The sequence below is a fragment of the Acartia tonsa genome, chromosome 2 (genome assembly GCF_053477335.1).
Source record: "Acartia tonsa isolate MP-2025a chromosome 2, ASM5347733v1, whole genome shotgun sequence".
Taxonomy (NCBI): domain Eukaryota; kingdom Metazoa; phylum Arthropoda; class Copepoda; order Calanoida; family Acartiidae; genus Acartia; species Acartia tonsa.
Genome location: NC_137261.1, coordinates 43565800 through 43586416, shown reverse-complemented (window position 1 = coordinate 43586416; position 20617 = coordinate 43565800). Strand labels below are relative to the sequence as shown.

General features: G+C 30.9%; 1 protein-coding gene across 1 annotated transcript in view; it reads right to left on the bottom strand.

Annotated features, from left to right (window-relative positions):
- LOC145311918 (uncharacterized) overlaps positions 1–19896 on the bottom strand; it is a 64483-nt gene extending 44587 nt beyond the window's left edge. The window contains exons 1-5 of the mRNA XM_080150962.1: positions 19709–19896; positions 15137–15453; positions 14755–14911; positions 7435–7539; positions 5315–5411 (exon numbers count right to left, since the gene is read on the bottom strand). Of these exons, the coding sequence (XP_080007088.1) occupies positions 5315–5411; positions 7435–7539; positions 14755–14911; positions 15137–15352 (575 nt within the window). The 5' untranslated portion in view covers positions 15353–15453; positions 19709–19896. The remainder of the gene's footprint in view (positions 1–5314; positions 5412–7434; positions 7540–14754; positions 14912–15136; positions 15454–19708) is intronic.
- Positions 19897–20617: the final 721 nt, after the last annotated feature.

Sequence of the window (20617 nt, the reverse complement as noted above, 5' to 3'; positions counted from 1 at the left end):
TAAAAATGTGTCATGGGTTAACAGACAATTAAGCAAAAAAAGGTAAATCAAATATAGTATTAAAAAGATTTTTCTATATTTTCTTCGGTGGTTGTTTAATTCTGCAGATTGCAAAGGGTCAAATTTTTACACTAGCAAATTATTAAAGTTGAAAGTTAGGATTTTATAAGTGCTGCTAATAATTGCTAAGGATTTGCTGATATAAAAAATGTGCTATATTGAAGAAACACCATTTTCTTCAAATATATTGCTTGGATAATTATATGTTGGTTCCTCAAGAATGAAATTACAGTGAAACATGGCTTGATAATACTATGTGATATTACAGTTCTATATAAGATTATAGGCTCACTTTTGTCAATGAAATGGGAGGAGCCAAAATATAATTTAAAATCATAAGATTTAATTTAATTATAATTACCATTCATTTTAAAAGGGAAATGTAAAAATAGGCCTTTTTAACTGTTCTGAGGATTTCTAAAGAAAAAATCTGTTACATTTTTAGTAGACAATCTTCTCTATAAACAAAATGTCCTTTTCGTCTGTCAATCTGTAACGCTATATTTTTAAATGTTTTATTTTGAATTGTTTTTAAAATATTGTAATACCTCTAATTATTTACTATTTATTAGTTCTCACTTTGTCCGTCCGTCTGTACGTCTATGATGCTGTAGAGGAGATTTAATTTTAATCAATATCTTGATTGTAGCTTTTTTTCATATATCTATGAATTTTGTGTAACATGTTTCAGTGCTTTCCTATCTATTGATGTTGTCATCCTTGTGTTTTTTTTTATTTAATTTATTACTTTCTATATTTATGTGTTTTTCCTTATCTTAGATGTGCAGCTACTCTATAAAAATAGTTCATTTGTACTTATCAATAAAAAACATAGCAAAGGTGGCGACTTTCAATTGGGTCTTTGAAAATCAACGAATAGCAAAGTCACTATAAAAGAGCAGAAAGCAAATTGCTAGCATACGAAAAAGGTCCTGAACAGAGGGATCCAGATAGTTGTCTGGTTATACATCTCTAATATAAATTTAAATATTTAAATAAAAAGTTTTTTTGCTACTTTCTGTGATCTGTTTTTGCAATAATATTTTGGGTTTGATATCTTTAGATGAAAAAAAGGAAAGTTCTAGTATAATATCTATATTGGAAAATTAAGTAGAATCTACGACACTCAATTAAAAAATAACCTACTTTTTCTTTCTATTTTTGCCATTAAAATCACCTTGAAAGGGCGTTTTTTTTAAGTGTCTTACATTATTAATATTTTTTGCAATAAATTTCTACTCTTTGTACATTTAATTGACAAAAAATGAAAGTTGTAGGGATTTATAATGGATTTATTAATTATCCCTACAGCTATACAAACAGATTAACTGAAAATTAAGACCATCAGACATAAAAATGAAGGTAACGACCTCATAAAAAAGTCATAATAACTTCTTAATATTTTTACCGACCTATCGTTTCCATTATTTTATAGTTTTTATATACATATTATCCTACTTTCTAAACTTAATAGTTGCTTCGTCTATAGCACTAAGTGCAAGGCGCGAAATGTTTGGAAAATAGCCTAAAACCAACCCCAAGACATTTATAAAGTTATAATAATGACGGTTCCATTGGAATTCAGTCCACACGGGATTCAACCCACGGAATTCAGCCCAGCGGGATTCAACCCAACGGTATTCAGCCCACACGGGATTCAACCCAAGGGATTCAGCCCACGCAGAATTCAGCCCACACGGGACTCAACCCACGGAATTCAGTCCATACGGGACTCAACCCACGGAATTCAGTCCATACGGGACTCAACCCACGGAATTCAGTCCATACGGGACTCAACCCACGCAATTCAGTCCAAACGGGACTCAACCCATGGAATTCAGTCCACACGGGATTCAACCCATTATATATGTAAAATTACCATTTTTTAAAAATATTATTTTTTGAAATTTGAGAACTAAACTTTTAGAAAATTTAAAAAAAAAAGTTTCAAAAAAGTTTATGTAAATTTTTTTATTGTAGAAATTATTTTATAAAATATGCTTTATAACCAAATTTGAGAAACAAATTTTTAGAAAATAATTTTTTTTCAAATTTTTTTATAAAGTATATTTTATAAAATAATTTCTACAATAAAAAAATTTACATAAACTTTTTTCAAAACTTTTTTTAAAAAATTTTCTAAAGATTTAGTTCTCAAATAAAAAAAAAATATTTTTTTTCAAAATGATAATTTTACATATATAATGGGTTGAATCCCATGTGGACTGAATTCCATGGGTTGAGTCCCGTATGGACTGAATTCTGTGGGTTGAGTCCCGTATGGACTGAATTCCGTGGATTGAGTCCCGTATGGACTGAATTCCGTGGGTTGAGTCCCGTATGGACTGAATACCATGGGTTGAATCCCGTGTGGGCTGAATACAGTGGGTTGAATCCCGTGTGGGCTGAATACCGTTGGTTTGAATCCCGCTGGGCTGAATTCCGTGGGTTGAATCCCGTGTGGGCTGAATTCCAATGGAACCAATAATGACAACATGACAATATTCCTTATTTAATATAATTACAGCATGTGTTTAAAAATATAAACAGCAAACTTTCTATCCCTTTCTATGTTGACAATTGCATCATATATTAATTTTTGAGCAATCTTACATTTTACAGTTTTTCTAGGAATATATTAAATTTTCCAAATCTACTTCATACTACTTTACTTTCATTAATTTATTTTAATCAGGGACCTTAAGGGATAAGAAAATGGACAATAAATTGATGTACATTGTGTACAATCCGAATAATAATAATTCAAAATTCTCAAAATTTTGATTTATTAAGTACCAAGTTTTGATACTATTTGTATAAGAAAAAGTTTTTAAGCGAACGAATCATGAAACGTTTATATAAAACTTTGGATACTGGATAGAGAGAGAGAGAGAGAGAGAGAGAGAGAGAGAGAGAGAGAGAGAGAGAGAGAGAGAGAGAGAGAGAGAGAGAGAAAGAGAGAGAGAGAGAGAGAGATAGATAGAGAGAGAGAGAGAGAGAGAGAGATGAAGAAAGAAAGAAAGTAAGAGAAAAAAGAGATAGATGTTAAATAAAAATAATTAATAAAAATATTGAAAAGCATTTTTACTTTATTTTGTTTTATTCCAAATTCAAAGTCTGTATAAACATCAAAATGATGGGTGAAAATTGGTACAAAGATGAAATTTAAGATGTTTTTTTTTTGCCTTTTTCTAAATTACGTCACATCAAAGTAACGTCATGTTCAACCAATGGTTTCTACTGTAATACGACAAATTTATCTTTTACTAGACCCCGCATATGATGTGAAATTAACTCAACTGTATTGAAACTAAACGGTAAAATGATATTTAAGGAGTTTCCCAAAAATAACTCAAAACCCAAAATATTTCCTTTTCGGGGAATTTACTGAAAGGAAGGGGACAATGGCCTCAAAATTCTACTGATACCCAAAGTATTATGATCGCAATATCTCATTCGTTGGCTTTAAAACTTTGGGTACTTTTGTTGCATCTTGATTGGTTAATTTAAACCAGTTATTTCAAACAATAATCTTAATCATATGACATGTTAAATTAGAATTATATTTGTTATCACTCTTTATTTAAATCAAGTTATTTTTCACTTAACTAATTGTACAAGCGATATTTACTGAAATGTTTAAACATTTAATGATAATAAGTTGCACGAACCAAAATGCAGGGCACGTCAAAAATGAGGAATTAAGAAAGAGAGATTAAAAAGAGAGAGAGAAAGACAGAGAGAGTTCAAAAGAAAACAAGAAAGAGAAATTTATTGAATTACAAAAAACATGTTCATATTTGATATAAGATTATTAAATTCTATAATAAAAATGCACAATCCATAAAAAAATGTACACCTAACAAATATGTTTTTAAATGGCATTGACTAAAAAAAACGCCTTTTAGATGCAAAGTATCTCTGTGTCATAGATTCATCTGCAAACATAGAACCAAATTATTTTAAGCAAGGAAGTGAAAATTTGGTTTACCATAAATAGGGTTGAATATCAATTTATCGTCCTATCTCTTAAGGTCCCTGGAAGAAAGTAAGTGAGAGGAGCGTGTGTCGGGTAGTTAATTAAAACTCAATTATTTACCCAACTCTTCTTAGTGAGCCTACAAATCCACATTAATATCCCATCCGCGATTGTGTTCTACAATAGCTGGATTATTGAAAGAAAACGAAGTAGCGGGTTTCGTCGAATTTTTACAGTAGTTTTTCTCCTATTTCTAGCACATTTCTCAAACCCTGCAGGAACTTATGAATATTTACCTAACCTAAAACACCCTATCGAAAGCTAAAGTGAAAATACAACGAAATCCGCTACTTCGTTTTCTTTCCATGGTCCCAATAGCTTTGTCAAAGCTGAAGGTATTCTTTCTGTCGACATTTTAATTTAATGGGTTTTCTTCGAAGAAGCCATCAATGACATTTTATCGATTTGTCTTCATTTTTTCACCATATATAATTTCTATTGTTTATGTTACATTAATTAAAAGATGTTCGTTGCTGACTTATTATTGAATTTCTATGATCGGTGACGTACAAGGACGGAGGGGGGGGGGGGTAAAGGGGTAAAGGTGACAGTGCAACTAGTGCTGTTGTAATAAAAAGCAGTTCTGATCATTGTATACATGTGCGGTGTTGAGCTCACACATCCCTTCTCTTGTTGATTTATTGTTATATGGAATTTTAAACTGTTCACAGTTATTTAATACTTTCTTTTTGATTCAAAGATTAAGATACATATTTTATTACAGAGATAGGTTCGGCAATTTCACAAAAGTAACTTCTTGGGCAATGATCTCTCCCACCCCCCTTTAATTTCAATTCTTTTTATTTTAGGTCAGATTAGGTTAGGTTATATTGGGTACTGGGCAGCTCTATCTATATATGCCAACCTACAAGGGTTAGGTATATTAAGAAAACTACCAACCATTCCCCCCCTCTCTTATTTTCAATTTTTTTTTAAAAATTAGAGGGGGGAGGGGGCATCGGTACTCAACAGGCACTTTGTGTGAAAGCAACATAGGTTATAGAAATTATTTATCCTTTAAACATATTTATATGAACCATTTTTTTAAATTATAATTTTAAACAGTATTAATTTTAGAGTCTTTGAAACTTCTGATATATGATGCGATACATAATTTTTCATAAGATTTTCCAAAATTACAGCTGATTTTTATTTTGTCGCCTTGACATCTTCATTTGCCGTTAAAAACCTCTCTGTAACGGTAGCAAAGCTTACCTGCAGGGGAAATCTTCTTCAGCTAGACATAGAGCCATACAACCATCTCTAGAGGGGACACGACCACTCTTACGAATATAATCCAACATAGCATAATCTAAATATAAAACATGTATATATAGAACCTATAGCCAGACATAGAGCCATACAACCATCTCTAGAGGGGACACGACCGCTCTTACGAATATAATCCAACATAGCATAATCTAAATATAAAAACATCTATATAAAGGCAAAAGACCATTCTAAAACTGAAATTCGAATGTTTTAGATAAGGAAATGTTAAGATAAGATGAACGGTTACATTTTTCTTCTTTCCTAACTCATGCGGGAGTTCTAACCAATATAACCTAACCTAACCTAAAACAAACACAAGCACACTACAACTACCCTGTTATTGTAATTTGTTTAAAGGACTTCTGTGCTTAACAAGGCACTTTGGGAGAAAACTACCTTCAATTAAAAAATCAAAGGTGTAGTAAGTAATCTAATTCAATATAAGTTATAACAAATAAACCAAATTTTATGTGTATTTAGAGCTGAATTTTATGCATTTTATAAATAAGTAATAAGCCATTACTAATTGATTAAAAAATAAATTGCAATTCTACATATATCCTTATATAAAAGTAATAGGATGTCTGTCTGTCTTTCGGAAAAAATATCACTAACTGCTGAACCGATATGTTTCTCCTTTACAGTGTAGTTTCTCATAGGTCATGGGAAAGTTTTAGTAGAGGGTTTCTTCGCCCTCTCGAGATAAATCGCCTCTAGAAAAAATGACACCCTTGAATATTTCTTTTTTTAACTTTTTATTTGTAAAACTAAAATTGAAAGTGGGGGAGTCTATTCCCTTCCCCTCAAGTGCCCCTAGAGACCTCTGGGGCGTAACCGCTAGTATCTAAATAAGTTATGCATGGGTGTAACTATAATAAAGCCTTCAATAATAAATTTATAAATAAATGCATAAGCTATTATATAGAAATTATAGTAAATTTATATTTCACCTTAACATATTGTTTAAAGAAACGCAGCAATAATAAGCTTAATTTTTGTTGAAACAGTTGGAAAAGGACAGTCCATGTTTTCCGTTATATGTGCAATATATACTGATACCCAAATTTGTATTAACAAGTTTTCTCACACTTGATTTGTTCGTTCAAACTAACAGTGTATAAACTTCTGAAGGAATTATATTGTTACTCATCATTGGGAATGTCCATCAAATTATTATTCATTATCTCATCCCCAAAAATTCAAAATAAAAACGTTTAATCTTATCAATTTACCTTTAAGCCTATGTGAAAGTGTATAAAATTGGATTAAATTACTGCATCAAATATTAATCCTCCAAAAACATTAAAAGTCAAAGCAAAAAATCTTCTAATTCTGATTAATGAGGTCCAGTATTTGTTAAATTAACACCCAAAGACAGCTATTAAATTAGTGCAGGGAATTAGGGAAAGGACAATGAAAGATAAATTATTCTTGACACAAATTTTTATAATGTATAAATCCCTCTTTTGTAGCTGCGTATTATTAGAAGGAGATTTTGGAAAGAAGAAAATATTTTTGGTCATAGACGTCCAAGGGGGGGGAGGGGGGTAAAGGGGTGATTACCCCCCCCCCCCAAAAAAAAATAATTTGGGGGAGCCGTAGGCATTAAGTAGTAGAAATTTGCACACATAGACAGTTAATGAGAAAGCTAAACTAAATGAAATAAATCAAATTACAAGGAAAAATATAAAAAAACTTATTGTTTTTTTTAAATAGAAAAGATTTCTCTCCTTTCGTATATACACACATACAAAGATACAAACCCTAAAAAGAATTGGCTAAACTGAAAAATGTTCATAGTTTATTACGGACAGACTTTCAAACGCATAATTATAGAGATGCTACCCTTAAAACACATAGGCTTATCATCATAGGAGTTACCATTTCTTTAATCAGTTGAAATCGGATAATTTTAAGATATAAGATGTAGAAAGAAGATTTTATTAACTAAACATTTAGAATGGTCGTCTATATTCATTTGTGATTATTATACAATTATTAAACATGAAAATCTAAAGGACTTCCTAAGTGTTAGTTTTAAATTTTTTATGTCTGTATCTTACCTTGAACAGATTCAAAAGACCAGGCTCTTGGACAGGGAGGAAGGGGCAGGCAAACTTTCTGCAGATACAGGGTGAACACAGGAAACTGGGACACTGTTAATCCTCCTAAAAATATAAATGTATTAGAGATATAAACATTATTTATATATATTTTGATTGAATTATACAAAATCTAAAAAAAGGAAATCCTATATATGACTTTAATTTAGTCTATTGTAGCTATTTTAGAAATAAAAATCCTTGCTGCATTTGTTGAAATAATGGAATGCTATAATGTTCCGAAAGGGTTTAGCAAAAGTGTCAATTTGGTTTCAAAGGTGTTTCTGAACATTTAGATATTTTCAAGTACTTGTACAGCTTGCAGAATTATAAAGTAGCAAAACAGCCAAAAAAGACACAATAATTCAAATTTAAGAATATTAATGTAGAAAATAATAACAATAATATAGTAGTTATCAAAATTAAATAACTAGTTTTTAGCAGCTTATCTCTCAGCAAGCATTCTTGAGTGTTAAATGCACAGACAGCATTTGTAGACAGACATATGACTTACTATTCTTATACAGTAGCTGCGCTAGATAAGTAAATTATGTTTATTTATTATTTCTTTAATATTACTAATAGTTGGTTTGGTTACCCTTATATTGCATCTGGAACACATAGATTAAAAATTATGAGGATCAAGAAATGTAGCAACTAAAGCGACGTCTGGAAGTAAAAAAATCAACTAAAATCTGTTGTATTGTATAGTAACAAGATTTTAACAAATGTGACAATGGTTCACATGCATTTTTATTCATAGATAAGATAGAGAGAGAAAGAGAGAGAGACAGAGAGATAAGAAGATAGTAAGAGAGAGAGAGAGAGAGAGAGAGATATTTAGAGGGAGAAGTTATATATTTGTATCTAGATAAATGTCTTTCCTTTCACTTCAATAGAATTAACACGAAATAATCTTTGAACTTATTAATGTTGTGATTTCTTGGTATTTGCCCTTGCATGGTTTGAAATTTGTTTGTAGGGAAGAAAATTCTCCCTATTATTAATTTATCCTGAAAAAAATATCTTTCTAAAGAAAATCATTCCCTAAACTAACTAAAGTAGATTTTGGTCCATTATTTGATACCATTCGATTTTATAACCATTTATGTCTATAAAATTGAGTGATAATATAAATAACTCATTATTTATTTAGGTTTTATATAAAAAATATTGCATATTTTTGTGGTATATATATGCATGATCATATTTATATCTCTTGCTAAATCTAAACTACATTTATTTGCATATTTGTAAATGTGTTCATAAAGAATTTGTAGAAATATGCAATTTAAAGAATAAGGTATAAAACAAAGATGACAACATCCAAACAATAGAGAAACAAAGAGGTACAAAAAAGGTCAAAAATTCTGAAAGAATAACGGATGAACGGGCATTTAGAATTACAAAGAAGCTTCACTACTAATAACATCTTTTTTAAATGGTTTCAAAATCAGAGTACATACATTTGCATGTTTGTGTGGGTATGTGTGTTTTTGAGTGTGTGTGTGTGAGATGTGTCACGTGTGTATAAGTTACTTTGAGTGTGCATGTGTCGTCATCAAAGTTGTCTCTTTTTCGCAGTTTATAAGCGCAGCTGTCTTACATTTACTGACCAGACCCCAAAGCTTAGGTAGAGAAAATAAAAGTGTTAAATAACAGCTTCTACCAATAACGAAATTAATTCGGGAAAAAATCACAAAACCTATACATGTTTTTAAGCTGTCGTTGGGGGGCAACACATCGTAAAATTAACGACCTCTACACTTGCCCCCCAAATATTATTTTATATTTATTTTGCTTGTTGGTTATACCTATTCCTGGTTAAATAATCATTCAATCAACGCCAAGAGTTACAGTCCTTAAGCAGTTTATAATTTTGGCTATTTACTCTCTAATAAAAGAATGCTAGCTTGTTATATCTGCTCTACTTACTGACAAGATCATCATTGTTTTCTATACCTCAAGTGCCAAATCTCTAATAAAAGAATATTAGGTTGTTATTGCTGCGCTACTTATGAACAAAACCATCTATGTTTTCTATACCTACAAGTGCCCACTCTCTAATTAAATAATGTAAGCGTGCTATTGCTACGCTACTCATGAACAAGAATATCCTTGTTTTCTATACCTACAAGTGCCCACTCTCTAATTAAATAATGTAAGCGTGCTATTGCTACGCTACTCATGAACAAGAATATCCTTGTTTTCTATACCTACAAGTGCCCACTCTCTGATAAAATAATGTAAGCGTGCTATTGCTACGCTACTCATGAACAAGAATATCCTTGTTTTCTATACCTACAAGTGTCAACTCTCTAATAAAATAATGTAAGAGTGCTATTGCTACGCTACTCATGAACAAGAATATCCTTGTTTTCTATACCTACAAGTGCCCACTCTCTAATGCTCACGTTCTTCTTAGAAGAAGAAATTTAGAAAAATAATTTCCCATTCATTTAATTCTGAACCTCAAAAAACTTCAAAACTTAGATCTAAACGGACGAAATAGCCTAATACTTGCCATGGTTTAATACTAAGTTTTCATGAGAAGTGTTACTAATCTGTCTAGCCATTTATGTTATAAACACGTTCTATTATTTGTTAGGTTAAATCTTTGTGTACTTTTACTTATTCATGATTAGTTGGAACAACTTATAAACCTATCTACAGAAAGGTTCATAATTTATGTTTCAAATTATAAGTCGACACAAAAAAATAAAGCCATGTGGGAAATTGATAAATTGCAATATCTTGTGAAAAGTAGTCAAATATCTCCTCTGATTTTCAGGAGAATGCCTGGTTCTTAAAACAAAATATAACCCCTTATCACGGCAACCCTTATAGCTATTCATAAGCTTAATGCATATGTGACAAAATGTTCCAAAAATGTTCTGATTTTCTGGCTAAGCTAATTTGGAGTTTAGAAAATTTTATTTGCTATCATATAAAATATCAATCACATTAAAATTGTGAAATATGCTCATTATTGAAGCAGAATGTTTTAATTTAATAAGCTCAATTGTTTTTTGATAAAAAAATATATTTTTATTAATATGATGAATGCATGAAAAGTTGGAGGAAAATAGATTGTTTTTCAAGTGCAATAAAAAAATGATCAAAAAATTATGCTTCAATGAATGAGAATATTCAAAGTATTTTTATAAAAGAAAGATTTCTAAGCATTTGATTGTTGGAGTACCACAAGGGAGGAGGAAACATTAGACTGAAAACTAAGTTAATTTTACCAAACGATATCTCATTCGTTGGCTTAAAAAAATTGGGGACCTTAATTGAATCTTTATTGGGTTGTACCTTCAACTTTCCGCCAACAATACTAATCTACAGAAGGTAAACTTTTGTTTAAGGTAATAAGAGTAGTGCATTAGTCCATCGTCCATTGTCTTTTCCCTTAAAATTACTGGGTATGGATATATGTATATAAACTAAGAATTTAGCTTTAAATGGCATTTAAAATTGAAGCATGATTATTAATTTACAGCATCAGTTGATAGACTAGAATAGTTTGTAAATTATAGAGAAACTTCACATCAGACAAAAAAACAGCATGTCCGAAAAAGTAAAAACACACGTTTAATTCATTAACGTACATGTCATACTCGTTAAGAAAGCGTTAAAATCTCCTTTTAGTAGCGAAACTACATTATAAGTGTTTATGTACGTTTGTTCTTCCATCCACACGACGACGTCCGCTATATGTTTTTGATGTACTTTCACAGCTATTTTAAAGAAAGATGGCTGTATTTCAGTGAAAATATTTTGCTGACCACTAAGCAATGGATGTTATCATCCTTGTTTTATCTCAAACCCTTTCGCTTTCATTCTCGTTCGAACGTTTAACTGCTTTTACTTAATTTTATCCAATTAATGGGAAAGAGACATGTTTTCAAAGGATACAAGGAAAATAATTTCCATTGTCTATTTATTGGAAGCGCAGCAATTACAAGAAGGGTGAAAAAAGAACAGACAACGGAACTATTTTCAGATTAATATTACCTAAACTGTCACTTTAGAATATAGATACTCAAAAAATGCTAAATTAAATCAAAAGACTAAAATGGGAAACATATCAGATAATATAAATGAAACGAGTTTGAATATTGTTGGCATTATACTTCTCAGAAAATCTTATATCCTATTATATAAAGTAGTAAGGGCCTTTTGTCGTTATCTCAAGATTTTAATAACTGCTGAACCGATAGAGTTCTTCATTTGCTTGTCATAAATACCTTAGTGGATTTAGGATATTATATATTTAGATTAAAGTCTTGGAATGACTTTAGGCTATTTGGCTGCACTTCCATACCCCTTCGATTTCTTCTTTATTAAAAAAGTCTCTTTCCTATTTATCCACTTAGAAAGATTAAACACACGCAGACATAATGAAAAGAAGCTTTTACCAGCAGCAGCAACTAAATTCTTACTGTTCACGTCCTGTCAGGTCCTACTGACAACCAGCCACAAGGATTGATATTATTACAACTAAAGATGTAAAGAATTATCTAGATTTTGGAGGGGACATTAGGCAGTAAATTATACTGGTACCCAAAAGTTTTATAAACATGTTTCAAAATTCGCTGGCTTTAAAAAATTGTTAACTTCTTGTCTTATCCTTTAAGATCCATTGAAAGTATATACCATACATGTAAACGAGTTTTGCTTATAATAAGGCCAATGCATTACTCTAATAGGCACCTGACAGAAAACCAGAAAAAACTACTTTGGCTTAAGATTCGAAACTTTTACCACCCGGACTTGCTAAAATTTTGTTCTTCTGAATATATATATCTTATGTTCATCCCATCCTGCTGAGCTTTTTGTGTTTCCCAGCTTGTGCACATACAATACAACAAACAACTCAAATATAAAATTCGGGTGGTTTCCCTCAAAGTGCCTAGTCAAGCACTTTTGTAATTTCATTTTAGTAAGACAAATAAAAGTAAGAAACATTTATAAATCCTTTTAAATTTAACAATGATTTAATTCAATATTATAATTTAAAGTAATAAGATCCCGCTATACACTAAACCGATTGAGTTTTACAATTATAGGGAACCTGTACATACGGGATAGTTTTAGGCTATTTTATACAAGCAGCTGCTATTATATATAAAAGTATATTATAAAAGCTACAATTAAAATGATTTCTCTCTATTCATCAATCTAGAAAATGCTCATACATAATCCTAAGGGTTTAATTACTTTTATAATTGCTATTTTCTTTGTTCTCATATGAAACTTCTTTTAAAATACAATAATTCAATTCAATAATTATAAGAGATAAAACAATATACAACCCCAATTATGATAAACAAAATTGCTCCATAAGTAGATTGAAATTGTTTTTGAAAAATTTGGCAAACTGTTTGTACAACCCAAGATTTAAGCAAGTCTCTTAAATTTAAAATCCCAAAAAGTGAATGTTTTTATAAAACTTAGGGATATAATTTAAGTTCTCTACTTCCCTGGTAAAACAGAATTTTACACAAAAATGGAGAATTTTTTAGTCTATATGTTTTAACTCTTAGAAGGTTAATGAAAGTAAATGCAAATTTTTAGAATTATCAATAAGACATTGTTGGCCATGAAGGTTACGTGAATGAGACGAAACTAAAAAACGGACATAGATTAGCTGCGCTACAAAAAATAATCATTGCTAATATCTAATATTAGGTTTATCGCAAGAACATTTTGTTTTGCTTGCTTTATACTATTTAAATCCGCTTACAGTGCATGAAACAGTTAAATCTGTCTTTTCTAAAAATTAGCAGTTTATGTATAAATATTTTTTTTAAATAGATAAAATTTGATTTTTTGTAACAAAGACAAATTGATAATTAATGTAGGTATACTTTTTAAAACATTAATAGCCGTTGACTTTTGATAAAAAAGGTGTCTTTGATACTTATAGTAAGATTAGTTTAAATTAAATAAAGGTAAGAATAGCCCCGTAGTGATAGAACTCCAGTTAGACTATCCTACCCTAAATCCAAAAACTATCAATATGTCTTTTTTTAAAAACTAATATTAAAAAGGTAGGGGGTTCTCTTTTGCAAAAAAAATATGCTTTTTTTATGAACACCAAGACGTTTTTCACGGTTCAACGCCTAGTGTAATGTTTACGGTGTTTTTTTTTATAATTTAAGGATTAAACATTTTTAGTAGTGAAGATACTTGAGGGATGCAGGGGAGATGGGACTGGAAATTATATTGGTACCCAATGTTTTATAACCGTGATATCTTGATTAAATAAGTTTGGGTACTTACATTAAACTTTAATTGATTGAATTGGTTCCAAACTAGAAGTGTCAAAACTTTTTAATTAATAATTCTAATCCACAAATTTACTACAAAACGAAATAAAAATTTATTAAATTCTTTAAAATGAAACGTTATATTCACTAAAAACAAAAAAATACAAATAATTATGCAATAGAATTTAATTATTTTAGTTTATCTATTTTTGTAACAATTACAAACTTATTGTTTTTTAATGTAGCCTTTTACAGTTGTCAATTTTTAATTATTTTCTTTTCAACTTTTGTTAGCTGTGAATCTATTCTTTAAATAAGCCTTGAATGCCCGTAAGTTCGTATTTCACTAGGTCAGATTAGGGTACATAAAATGACAACACATTATTATTTTTTTTTAATTTTTTAAAAATAAAATGAGGTATATGTCAGTTTTCCAGAAATGGACTATAAACAAACTTCATGGGAGAAAAATACCGTATTTTTTTGCTTAATTTAGATTTGGTTTGGTTTAAAGGGGGCACTAAAAGTCCCACATGGTTATATCCCTCCACAAGGGATAAAAACATGTTTTTACAAACTAAAGTAAGGGAAGGTGGGTTCTATATTTCAAATACAAATTACACTACGGTTCTTTGTAAATGAGAACCATATGATATCGCTGCGTATGAACATACCCGTTCTTGTTAATTTAAAGCAAGCAAGGATATTTGATTATGAAATTAGTTGGTGGTGCGTTACATTAATATAAGTATTTCTTCCCTTAATTTTGTGGACAAACATGGACAATTTAATGCATTAGGCAGCAAAACTAATAACAAAATAGCAAAACTCTAGGATCTTAAGGGAAAAGACAATGGAAGAATAATTGATGTTTAAACATAATTGTGTTTAAAATAGAAAATTAAAGGAAAGTTTAATTTATTTATGTAAATGATATACATAAAAACTCACTCTGTCTGTCTGTCTGTCTGTACCTCTGTCTTTCTATATGGATGTGTGTAACTACCTGGGAATTCTCTGGCAGATGATGAAAACAGGACGCAGAGACCAGTCTCAAAATTTGCAGCCCTGCAGGAGGCATTGTTCCTGCACAGGTCTATACAATCTGTCAACATGAGGGTGCCTGGCCGGGAGTCCAGCATGTCATCGGGGGCTGTGTACACCTAAACAATAATTCAAGGTACAGTTCATTTTTTTAAAATACAACCTGCTTCGATTATTTAAAAACACGGTTTTAACAAAGAAAAGCATGAATGAAAAAAAATCTATTTGTAAAAAAGCATAAAACTGAAATTAAACGTACTTAAAACACATGAAACGTAGGGACTGATGAATATCACATGCTCAAGGGAAAAATGTTTGATGGTATGGTAATAAGCAAGTCCTACCTGACCGGTGACCAGCTCGAAATGTGTATATTGACCGCTGCCGCACTCCTCGCCGCTGTTTGACCCCGCCGCCCCACCTCCAATTTGCCTGCCAAACTGCCTCCCCCGGAAAAATTGTCCGGACGCTTCGCGGGCAGCAAAGCTGAGGAGTAAGAAGGCAGTAGCCAAGTAGGGTGACATTGATTTTGTTTTACTAGAATTGCCAAGGAAACTCATGCTGTGTGAGCTGAGCACCTTCAGTTTAGTTGGAAAATTTTTTTTACAGTTTTTCCCGGATTTTTTTACAGCTGTCTCCTTCACTCTTTCTCTTCTACTTCCTGTAATGAAAATGAAAGTGTTTTAATATGAAATGTCAGTTGGAATAAAATAATTTTACTTTTGTGTGTCACAATGATATCAGCAAATATAATTTTAAACTTCTTTTTTATGAGTTTCATTGAAATTACAGTTAATTTAGTTTAGTAAATATCAAATTTTGTGCAATATTCAATATATTAGGTCATATTTCACTAGTGCAGCAATATTAATCCAACAATTTTGGTATTCAATATAACTTTTTTTTATATATATTTAAATTCAAAATCAATAGATAAACAAGAAGGGTGAGGGGACATACATTATATTAAATATATTGGACCTGGTGCCCTAAGTTTGATCAATATATTACACAATTCTAAGATCAAAACTTTGGGTTCTTGTATTAAACATTGATTGATTGGTTCAAATTAACACTAATCAAACTTTTCTACCAATAATTTATATGTACAATAGAAGTAATTCTGTTGATCTTCATTAAGGAATATGAAACAAGCAATACGTCCGTTTGTAAGATCTAAAGAAACAGACAACACGTCATTCCCATCTGCCTATACTAGAAATAGATAATAAAATCTGTGAAAATGTGCAAGGGTGGAAAAATTGGTGGGTAATTCCGTATACTTTTTACAACTTGGCAGTCTCATACATTTCAGACAACAACCAGGGATTAAAAGAATTGAAACATGAAATAGTAGCTTTTTACAGGATTCTTCAATGGAAGATAAAAAATTTGTATAAATTAATCTAGATTTAACAAAAGCGTCTATGGTTTATGTCTTCCCTCTCTTATTATTACATCTATGATAAATAGCTGTTGATCCCTTATTAGTAGCGAAGCTACTCTATAATTCAATTTGTCCGTCCGTCCGTCAGTCCGTCAGTCCGTCCGTCAGTCCGTAACGCTATGGGGGAAATGGGATTTACTCAGCCCCTATAAAAGATAGAAAGCTGAAATTTTTTGACAACATTCCCATCATTAAGGAGCACAATTAACTTTAAAACATCAATGGCGGTCGGACAGCTTTTTAGCAGGTTTTAGGCTATTTTTTTATTTTCCACATTTTTCCTCATATCTTTGGTGTTTATGGTCCGATTTTCAAAATTTTTTCAGTTAGATAAATTAAAATTAAATTTTCCGTCGTTTGAAGAAAACAACAATGACGGTCAGACTCCCTTTTTGCAGGTTTTTGGCTATTTTTATATTTTTTACATTTTCCCCCATATCTTTGGTGTTTATGGTCCGATTTTCAAACTTTTTTCAGTTAAAGATATCAAAATTAAATTTCCCATCGTTTGAAGAAAACAACAATGACGGTCAGACTGCCTTTTTGCAGGTTTTTGGCTATTTTTATATCTTTTACATTTTCTCCCATATCTTTGGTGTTTATGGACCGATTTTCAAAATTTTTTCAGTTAAAGATATAAAAATTAAATTTCCGGTCATTTGAAGAAATCAACAATGACGGTCAGACAGCCTTTTTGCAGGTTTTTGGCTATTTTTATATTTTTTACATTTTCCCCCATATCTTTGGTGTTTATTAATCGATTTTCAAAATTTTTTCATTTAAAGATATCAAAATTAAATTTCCCGTCGCTTGAAAAAAACAACAATGACTGTCAGTCCCATCCACGAAATTTTGTGCTTCGCTACTTATGGATGTTGTCATCCTTGTTCTTATGTAAATCTATAAATCAGAAATATGAAGGGGGATTTATTTATTTACGCCTAACATGCGGGACCGATACCTGCAATGCAATGCCCTAACCTTGCAGGGCTAGCCAGTACCCGATATGATCCTACATAAGATTAAAAGAAAAAACTTAATTACACCCCCCACCCCTTTTTCTATTTATTTTAAAATAAAGGGCAGGGTATCAGTGCTAAGGAGGATACTTTGTGTTATAGCACCGATAGCTTGTTTTTAATTACATTAAACAGCTACCTGAGACATAATTATGTATGAACTAATTTATCGTATATTGTCCTATTCCCGTATCTGTGGATGATATAGACAAGCAGACCGCCCTAGTAAGAAAAAGCAGAAAAAATAATTGTACCACTAATTGTTATACTTCCTTACCAATAAAAATATCTCGTTATTGTTAGATTTAAACGGTTTTTCTATTTCATTGCAAATTTTTTCTCTTGTTATAGCGCAGAAGTCCGTGCGTACTTTCCTCTTTCGAAGATTCAAAAAAATATTTTTAAATATAATCTTTGTTATTGTTTCATTGTTAAACACTAGCGGCTACGGCCTTAGCCTCTAGGGGCTTTGCCCCAAGAGGTAATAAAAAAATAGTAATACTGGTGCTGCCAGTAGTTTTATGACACTAACTTACCAATAAACAAAAAAAATAAACACAAAAAAATGGTTTTTTGGGGGGGGTTGTAGGTGTCCCACCGCCCAAGAAAATAGCCTATAACCACCACAAGACCAGTAGGTGTATTCCCTGAAGAGTAGAATCCAATCGGTTCAGTTGATACCGAGATCTTAAGGGACGGACGGACGGACACACAGACAGACAGACGGTCGGGCAGGCAGACGGGCAGACATCAAGCTACTTTGTATTATAGATTACGCTTTTTTGTCTGATTTGTTGGGCTTTGCTTTTATAGAAATTTTAAAGTAAGCTTTTTCACGAATGGAATTAAAAATTACTTGTGTTACATTGCAGCTAGAAATTTAAAAAAATTTGCTTTTAATTAAAAGTCTGTGTGTCTGTCAGACCACTGAACCAATATGATTCTCTTTAATTTTCAAGCTTCTTATTGATTTAGGGAAGGTTTATAACTATTTTGGGGAAGGGAAATCGCCCCTAAAAATTTTCCACTCCAAATAAAACTAAAAACTAATATTGAGAAATACTCCTTCCTTTCTTGACGCCTCTAGTGGCAAATACGCTAGAAAGTAAAATAGTAAGAAATATTTTAGACTTATTTTGAAAATGCAATTTTCCAAAAGATCCTTTATTATATTAAAGGCAATATAAAGATCCTGTCTCTCTGTGAACAATATTTTATATATCAACATTTTATTACTACAGAGGTGATTTATCAATCTGTCTAATTAAAGTCAGCAGCTATCTTCAGGGATAAGACAATGGACGATAAATTGAAGTGCATTCCAATTCATAATAAATTTGCCCTTTTCTTAGATTATAATTATTGGTTAAAAAGTTTGGACACTGCTAGTTTTTTTTCAACCAATCAAGATTTAATAAATGATTTTTAAACAACTAATTGGGGAAAAGTATGATATACAGTTCAATATCCCATCTCTCTCTGATAATTAACGGCCCAATAAGAAGTTTTTTAATAAATTATTTAACTAAATTATTTGGACTGACATACTAACATACCATAGTTATAAAGTAGGCTGTTCTGAAAAATTATATATTTTAACATGATTAAGACCTTTGAATAAATGAAGAAATAATAGTATACTCTTGATAACTGAATATAAATTCAATCTAATTGGTTTCTAATGGCTTTTTAATTTGTATATATTATAATATTAACCCTTTCTTTTAAACTAGTAGCTCCGCCTCTAGCATCTAGGGTCTCCATAATAAATGAGACAGGAAAGTACCACAATAGAACCTGAACCTATCCTAAGACCCAAAATATATTATAAATAAATCTATCTTAGACCTATGTGACGCTTCCCAAAATTATAAAACTCAATAGATTCAGACATTCAGCAACAGACAACAAAAATTACTAATTTATGAAATAGGATTGAATTTTCATATATCTTAACAAGGACAATTAAAGCAGGGCGGGAGGAAATAATTGAAAAGATACTTCTGCTCAAAGTTTAAAAAATCGTCCTGCCATTCGTAAACATTTGTTTGGATTAAGATTGAATCTTTAATGGGTTATACAGAGAGGTTTCCAAACTTTTACAGAGGACAATTAAAGATGGAAAGGACAATGGGCTGTTTATTACACTAGTACTCAAAGTTTTATAATAACGGTTTCTTCTTGTTTGGCTTAACAACTTCTGGGACTTGATTGGTTGATCTATTAAGATGAGTGTTCAAACGTTTAAACTACTAATTATAATCTACAGAAGGATAATTTTGTGTATCATTATTTGGGATGTACATTTATTTATTGGCCATTGTCTTATCCCTTAAGATCCATGGTTTATTATACTTTAGGGTTAATTTATGTTGTCTCAAAAAACCAAATGAAAACCATTTTTTCGCCGTGCACAAATAAAAAATCTAACTGTTGTTTTTAAGTCTTACCTCATTTTTAGGAGATTTAAGTCTTGTTTTAAGGTTTTTAGGTTATTCACTTTTAAATAAAAACCATAAAATGAAAAAATTCGTTTATCTTTTATTGTCTTTTGTAATGTAGTTAAATATAATTTAAAATGTAGTATAATGAACTAATTTCTCAGAATGTGAACCGGTTGATGGTTGAAATTAAACTGAGCGAAATTTAAGGATAAATGATTAGGGAATTGCTCGTCTTCTTGGCGAGTGTCCGTATTTCCTTCGGAGTATGTTAGTGTGTCCGTCTTTCTTGAAACTCTCCATCCCTACCCCCCTCTGTCGCGTCCTTACTTTCTCACACAGTGAGAGAAAAATTATCTATTTTGGAAATAGAAATATTTATTACAATTTCAGTTTTTAATATAAAAAGTGTTATTTAGAAAAAAATAACCCCAAACAAGTTTTCACTTGCCGAATTAAGTAAAGTAAATAAAATCTGCCAAAAAAAAAGATTTTAATACGAAAATATATTTTCTTTAATTACGGCAGTTTGATGTAAATAACAAAATCTAAAAGTTGAAAATCTAATTTAATTATGGATATTTAGTATAATTTTTAAAAAATCGATAATATTTTATGGTTTTAAATTGATGTCTTTAGTGTATTTTGGAGGTAAGTTGATAAACAGAGATTGTTTTGTTTAAAGCTCTATAACAATGTCACTGTGCGGTGAGTTGTAACCATCCGGTGTATGTAAGGAGTTAAAGATTTACTGTGTCGTCCCATATGGGATTCCAATAATTATTATGGAAAAAAAACAGAAAATTAATCTACTACCCTTTCTCCCACTCTCACAAAAAATATTGTTACTTTTTCCTTCTTATCAATTACTAACGGTAGTGTAATTTTTTTTTTTTTTTGGGGTGGGTCCAGATGCAA